The sequence below is a fragment of the Ipomoea triloba genome, chromosome 3 (assembly GCF_003576645.1).
Source record: "Ipomoea triloba cultivar NCNSP0323 chromosome 3, ASM357664v1".
Classification (NCBI taxonomy): Eukaryota; Viridiplantae; Streptophyta; class Magnoliopsida; order Solanales; family Convolvulaceae; genus Ipomoea; species Ipomoea triloba.
In genome coordinates, this window is record NC_044918.1 from 12,344,735 (window position 1) to 12,352,697 (window position 7,963).

The 7,963-nt window shown below is 33.0% G+C and overlaps 1 protein-coding gene across 1 annotated transcript in view; it reads left to right on the forward strand.

Moving 5' to 3' along the window:
• Positions 1-6,196, forward strand: part of LOC116014051 (tryptophan--tRNA ligase, cytoplasmic) — an 8,301-nt gene extending 2,105 nt beyond the window's left edge. The window contains exons 5-11 of the mRNA XM_031254037.1: positions 347-433; positions 1,336-1,428; positions 2,626-2,706; positions 4,332-4,403; positions 4,832-4,900; positions 5,058-5,168; positions 5,847-6,196. Coding sequence (XP_031109897.1) covers positions 347-433; positions 1,336-1,428; positions 2,626-2,706; positions 4,332-4,403; positions 4,832-4,900; positions 5,058-5,168; positions 5,847-5,897 — 564 coding nt within the window. The 3' untranslated portion in view covers positions 5,898-6,196. The remainder of the gene's footprint in view (positions 1-346; positions 434-1,335; positions 1,429-2,625; positions 2,707-4,331; positions 4,404-4,831; positions 4,901-5,057; positions 5,169-5,846) is intronic.
• The last annotated feature ends 1,767 nt before the right edge of the window (positions 6,197-7,963 follow it).

Here is a 7,963-nt window from a genome sequence, read left to right on the forward strand (position 1 = left end):
CCCCCCCCCCCCCCCCCCCCTTTCTTTGATACAACAGGGGAAGGGGGAAGTGTAGTCACTGATCTGAGTTTTTGAACCATGCAGTATACCTTTAATTTGTTTTGTCATTCTCTTTTTGTTGCAGATGAGTTCTGATTCTGTTGAAAGTGATTTTAATTTTTTTTCCATTTCTCTTTTGTTGATATATATATTTATTTATTCCTTTTGATAAATCATTCATATATAAGTGGAGTAGATATAAAATTTTGTCTGTAACATCAGTGTCTACCTTTCCTGGAGTTTTTAAATAGAATTAGTTTGCGCCTAATTTAATGTGCAGAAAGACTCTAATTTTGCACAATTACAGGCTGTTCCATCATTTCCAAGTTCATTTCCACATCTCTTTTCAGGGAATGATAATCTTCGCTGTTTGATTCCATGTGCAATTGACCAGGTTCATTCTTGCTATTCTTGTTTCAATGCTTTCAGCTCATGCTTCAGTTTCTTCATGCTGCAGATTTGTGAATAATCTGATGCTATATAATTTTATCAATCTGCATATGTGAAGAAATTAAACTTGTATTATTTGCATTCCCATGGTTTGTCATTTTCTGGAAATATCCTCATACTTTGACAAGTAGAAGTATTGACAATTTGATGATAGCTAATAACTATGTAAGTATTCCACTCTCCCTTTGTGCAGCCAGTAACATTTGCCTTCTAGTACAAATACTTAAACTGCTTGATTAATTAGTAATTTAGAAATGTAACCTACCCCCACACTGGGGATAACAATCATCTAGAAAGATGGTAATGCAAATAGTGGTTTCTATATCATTGTTATCCTGAAATTCTATGCATAACTACTTAACTGTCAATGAAATATCCTCCTTTTTTCTTACCTAGCAAACAGTTATGATCTACTACTCATTGGGTCCCATATAAGCTGAGGTTAAAGCATAATGTGAATTCAAGACTTGCTTGTTGTGGTTTAAAGCTGTTTCTCTTTATCGCCCTGCCATGAGTGGGTATGGGTGTATGGCCTTGGGGTTTGGGGGTTTCTGGAGGCTTTTGGCAATTTCTGTTTCTTGAAAAGTGGAGTAGTTTTTAGCATTTATTATGCCCTTTCAAAAGCTTTCTTTATGCCTATATATATGGTTGTAATATGGAGAACCAAATATATGAAACATGAAATAAAATATCATTTCTACCTCTTCCCTTTACTGTTTTTAACAATTATAACTCCTTATGGTTTTATTTCTTTGTTTCCATTCCTGTGTTTCATGTTCATTTTGTTTTATTGTGGTTGATCTTGTATCTTTCTGAAAAGCTAAAGCTGATTTAATAATTTTTCAGGATCCTTATTTCCGAATGACACGAGATGTTGCTCCTCGAATAGGCTATCATAAGCCTGCTTTAATTGAATCATCGTTCTTTCCTGCTCTACAGGTATTGACTTCCTACTTGTTTTTAAAAAGTTGCTGACTATACTAGACAATCTTCCTTCTCTGCCCTTTTTCTGTTTTTGGATGGGTTGAAAGTGGGAAGACAGAAAATGGGAGAGAAAGTAGCAGGGAAAGTTGAACGGAGAAGAAAATTTGTGTTTGGCTGATGGGAAGAGAATGGGTGGAAAGGGAAAGAGAGAATGAGAAACAAAGGTGATGCATGCATTGAGAGTGAGATGAGCTATATTCAATGTTCTTTTAGTGTTGAGATACAAATGGACAATTTTACCCTCCTTTTCTCCCCATTTTGGAAGGGAAAATAGTTGATAGGATGGAGGGAGTATTTTCTCCCCCATTTTCTGATTCAATGTTTAGTTACAGTTTTTTGTTTTTCATTTGTCAAGTTCACTGGTTTTCATTTTCCATTGGAAAACTATTTTTCAATTAGAAGTTATTTAAAATTCAATTATTTTCTTCATATGTATGACAATAAAAATGGTAGTTGTAACAATAATATTGAGTGGGTGGGTAGGGGGTATATCTTAGGGTTAGGGTTAGATAAATAGTGGTTAGTAAAGTAAGCGATGATGGTAATAAATGTAGGTGTAGTGATGAGTAGGTTAGTAGGTGGTGGTGGGGTGCAAGTAGCTAGAGATGAAGTATATAGGTAAGTGTAGTAGACTAGCAAGGGTAAATAGGCAGTAGTAGTAGAAGGAAGTAATAATTGTGATGGAGGTAGTGGTGGTGGGTGGATATACTTAAATAATGGTGGGTGGGTTGATTGGTAGGTCAGGCTACGGGTAGATTGGTAGATAGGTGAGGTGAAAATTTGTAGGTAGCAATAATTATAGACAAAGTTATGTACGCAGTATGTTTTTGACTTTTTGTATTTGGAAAATTTGGAAGACAATAAAGTGTTTTCCAAATTCCTTTTTTAAGTTGGAAAGCTTTTCTAGTTACTAAACGGACCCTAATATTTTCAACCACTCAAACACTATGGAGTGTGCTTTCCATTTATTTTTAAATAGTGTTGCTCCCATTTCCTAAAAAGAATATAGTCCTTAACAACTGATTTTCTGCTTTCAAATTAGCTATGTTCAAAGATGTTAACATTTGTTCTGTTTATGGATCTATTTATACAAGTTAATTCTGTTCTTCATTAAAGAATTGAATATTTGTCTTCCGGAATTTGATCTTGTAGGGTGAGACGGGAAAAATGTCTGCTAGTGATCCAAATTCTGCAATATATGTGACAGATTCTGCAAAAGACATTAAAAATAAGGTTAGTTTTAATTTAAGGTTTCCTGCCAGTTTATTTTACAGCTAATCAGCTATATATTCACAAATTTAAATCTATGAAAAAGAACTAATTCCACTTTTAGTCTTTCGAGTATGATAACGTTTCCATTGTTTTCCCAATTTCCCTCGACTCAAAAAATGGACTGGAAAATCCCTTTAATTCTCCGACTCTCTGAGATGTAAAACATTACTCCTGATTTAGATTCTCAGTTAAACATAGACAAAAATGCAAATATATGCAATTTCAGGGTCATTTTTTACATTTACTGCTGTTCATTGTCTTGTGATCAGCCCATCATCAGGAACATCCCTAACCACTCTATATATGTATATAAAGCTTGTCATAAAACGAATAAGAAACAAGAAATTCAGAGATAGAGACTATTCACAATTGCATACCTTCTGAGCTCGTATTCCTTCAGAATTCATAATGAAAATGGTTCTTGTTTCATCTCCATAGTTCATAGAGAAAGTAGTACAGCCGGCATTCATAGTTTTATGTATAGTTTTAACAGCTTTTTTTAGTGGAAGAACTTGTCCATCTTGAGAAAGATGGGAGTAATATTCTTGTGCAATTTTAAGTCAATGGGAAAGAGTGGAAATGCCACTATATTTAAGAGTCTAAAAGTGGAATTAATTAAACTATTAAATCTTCCAAGAAGCACTTAGCAACAAAAATCCATATGCACGCAAATGTATTTGTTGTGTACTTGTGTAAATTACTATTTTTTGTTTTGGATTAAGATGAATACTATTGAGTTTACCAAAACAAAAAAATTCTACTTTTTCTTCCTTTTCCATATATTTTACACACAAAATCAGCTATAATATTAAGCCAACTCTTATTTTCTGGGGTTTATTTGTGACTTTAATGTATGCTGCAAACATTAAATAGCCCTGGGGTTTAAGTTTCTTAATTTATTTTCTTAAGTTATGTTCATGACCTTTAAATAACTGTGCAATTTATTTAAGATATACTCTGTAGCTATAAGGTCAAGTTGTCAAGTTAGAGGGTATATCACTATATCCTGCATTCTTGCCTAAGCAGCTAGGAGAGTGTACACTGTCAAAATTAATGAAACAAACCCTGACCTATGAAAATCAGAACCCTGTTTCCCTGAATAAATAACCAAAATGCTTGCGAGTCGTCTAACAGCATTCAAATGCCATCCACTATCCATTTCCTGCCATATATGGTCAAGTGGTCAACAATGGTAACTAAAAGAATTTCTGCACTCTCGCTTCCAAATCATTGCATCCCTTGACCATGGAGCTGCAGTGTTATTTACACATTTCTAGGAGTGTGTATCATATAAAGAAAGGGCGGTAAAGAACACATGCTCCATTGTCTCCCATTACTTTCTGAGCAGACAACGAAGTGGATCATTCATGTGCTTTCACTTCAAGACTCTCCTTGGTGTATGGCCTCCTATGAAATATTGACAGGACCACCATAGGGATCTAGAATACCAAAAGTTAAGCAACTTGAAAGTAGATAAGAACATGAAAATTGTTTCCTTCTGACTATCAAATTTCTTGTAGCAAATAGATTAATGCTGCTGAGAATAACCAGTTTATCTGTTACTTTCTTATTTTAATTATGCACAGATAAACAGATATGCATTTTCTGGTGGGCAAGATTCTATAGAATTGCACAGGAAATACGGAGCTAACCTTGAGGTAAATTTTTTATTAGTCCAATATGACTAAATGCTTTGTAAAATAACATGTGGCCATATTGGATTTTTTTTTTTTTTTTTTTTTTTTTACTGCAAAAGATGATTTCTTTTATATTGTATCATTATCTCATAATCATAGATTTTTATTTTTTGTTTTTAATTTCTTTTGCCTGTTTAGCATTCATAAGTTCTGTGGAAACTTTATTATTTTGGGATGTATATTTGTTGGTTCTTGCAATGGCTTATGGGATTCTCATTTTGACCTTTGTATTCTCTCACTTGTGCTCAAACTTTTACTTGAAGTGGCTGCACATATTTTGTTCTTGCCATGGTTTTTTTAATACGGAGTAATTAAATGCTTTGAGTTTTCGCTCACCTCATGCCTTCCTCTGGGTACTCTTTTTTCTTGGAACTGGGGACTTTGTTTAGGTTGATATACCAATCAAATACCTGGGATTTTTCCTGGAGGATGATGCAGAACTGGAGCACATTAGAAAGGTGCGATGCCTATATTTGTGCTTGGATCGAAATTGAAAATGCAATAGCGAAACTGAATGTAGTTTCTTATCTTAGCAGTCCTTGTTTAGATGTCAGATAACTCTGGTTGGTTTAATTTCTTTTCCTGATAATGCTGCTATATAATTCCAAATTTCAGGAATATGGGGCTGGGCGTATGCTGACAGGTGAAGTCAAGAAGCGACTTATCGAAGTTATAACAGAGGTTGTTGAAAGACATAGGCGAGCGAGGGCAGCAGTTACTGATGAGGTAATTGATTGTTTTTTTTTTTAACCTGCTGGCAGTGTTGCAAAAATTCCGTCAAGGCTCCGATTAATCGGCGCTAGGAGCTTGCCGACTGCCTAGCGTATCACCATAATCAGTGGTTTAAGCAACTGACCGCCTACTCCTCCTAGGCACCAACAAAGTCACCTAGTCGGCCAATTGGTTATTGTTCCCTTCTTTTTTAAATGAGTTATTTCATTCAAAACAACATCGTTTTGAGCGAAATAACCATAAATTGTTCAAAATCTAGATATTTTTTAGGCTAATATTTAATATTTTAGTATTAACTATTAAAGTATTAAATAGTTTATAATTATTACGTCTTTAACAAATTAAATAATTTTAAACAAATTTTTAAAAACTAAAAAAATAAAAAACATTGACAATTAATCACTGCGCCCCTCGAGCACCTAGTGATTTTTTCAACCATGCCTACTGGCTTATAATTGTTTCAACAGAATGTGTTCAAAGAAATAGTGAGGCTAGTGGGTGGGTGTTGTAATTACGGATAAATTTAAATTTTAGAACTACTTTAACTGCTAGCTATAGCCTATAGCTGGCCCCTAATAACCCCCACCCCCCCCCCCCCCCCAAAGGGTTTTTTCCTGAGCCTGATTGCTGCAAGTCTTTGGTTATTAACGATTATATTGTGGCTGTGTGCAGATGGTAGATGCATTCATGGCTGTACGCCCACTTCCAAATATGTTTTGCTGAACCGGGTCCGGGTGGGGCGGGGGTACATGTCATGTCATGAAGAGGCAGAGATAGAATATGTTATTACTAGAGAGAGAGTCATTTGGATTTGGAAATCACCCACCCATGCATGTTGTGCAAATTATATTAACTACTGAGACTCGAAATTTCTTTCCATTGGGGAATTTTGTGGTCTTATGCTCATTTATATTATAGACAACAAACAATGCTCAAGGCTTGCGAAATTTTGGTCTGATTTTCTTCATTTTTATTTTTAAATACAGAGGAGTATTTATCATAGACGATGACACTATCGAAAATGAAAATCAGCTCATTGCTCGTGTTTTCAAGTTAGTGTAGCACTACAGTGGTCAATTCAATCATTATTATCTGTGTGCCATGATTCACATAGATGTGTAGACCATAATATCAAATAATGTACATTTAGTGGTCAATTCAAGGTTGACCATTGTACCATAAAAAATTTGTATAAAAAACTTGCATAAATTTTTATCAACTTTTTTATTTTAAAAAGTCTACAAAAATCATTAAAATTCTAAATTGAATACATCCTTACAAATTTTCATAAGCAATTCATAACAATATTAAACACTAAAATTTATAGTTATAGAATTGTTCAAATAAAATATTTAAAAATATAATTACTTTTTCTTGAGAAATTAATATTTAAAAAAAAATATAATTACTAGTTGCATAAAATTAAAAAAATAATAATAATATATATAAAAATTGTATTTGATATACTGCTAGGTATCAAGCAAAGAGCTATTATTTGCAATAAACATATGGGACTGCTAACAACAACAAGGTGCTTCTCTTTGTAGCTTCAAATTGCTATTGCGAACAATAGTTCACTATTCTTAATAGCATGTTGTTAAAAAGAAAAAAGAAAAAGTATATTACGAATAAACATATGAATATTATGAAACATATAGTAAAAATTGACGGTGATAGATAAAAAAGTTTACTCTGTTCATGTATTTAGGAGAAAAAGTTTAGAAGTAAGGGATAAAAAGTTCATAGAAAAAAAATCAAAATATACAAGCAACAATGAAATAAAAATAATATTATTTTGAATTTTTAGAGGAAGATTGTAAAGTTCAGGAGAGAAAAAAAAAATTGGTAGAGTTTAGGTATTTAGAAAATATAGGATAATGAAGAAAAAATAATTTATTGAATTTAGATATAAGGTTTATAAAGTTTAAAATTTTAAATAAGGAGAAAAAAATAGACTTTAAATAGAGAGAGAGAGAGAGAAAAAAACATTCAGTGTTGGTAGAAAGAAAATTTTGAAATCTTGGGGTTGGGGGTTGGATTTCAACTATTTATATTTGAGAAGGAAAAGTATATAAAAGTCTACAGAAGTTCTAAAATTAAAAAGTCCTTACAAATTCATAACTTTTTGAATACCACATGACTTTTAAAGATTCTTTAAAAGTTTTAATTGAATACCACATGACTTTTAAAAACTCTTTAAAAATCTTGATCGAATACCGCATGACTTTTAAATACTCTCTAAAAGTTTGAATTGAATACCTCTAAACTTTTAAAGTTCATAAAAATCTTTAAAATTCTATGAAAGTCATGATTGAATACACCCCCCCTTAGATTAAGAGGAGCCTAACTCCAGTTCGTGAACAAGAAAGGGAAAGGGGATTGAAAAACAGTCTATACGATTACAAAAAGTTGAGGTTACAAAACTCTCTAGCTATGTTCCTAAGAGCATCCATATTAGGAGTTTTTTCATGGTTTTTAGGATGAGTTGGAAGTGAGAGAAGGTGATTTGGAAGAGAGGGGAGGGGAGAAATTATATTTGCACTAGGAATGAATTTTTTTTGTGGTCCATAGGAAGAGAGAGAAAAGATTTGTAAATCTGTTATTTTTCGTGTGTGATGCAGATGGAGCGCACAAAGGCGCCCGTGTATTGCACACGCCCTCTAGGCACGTAAAATCTATTTTTTATTTTATTTTTTAGTTCTGACATTTGTTTTGTTTGTTTTTTTATTATTATTTTTCCTCACCTTCTAGATTCTCTTTCTTAGTTATACCTATAAAAACCCCTAAAA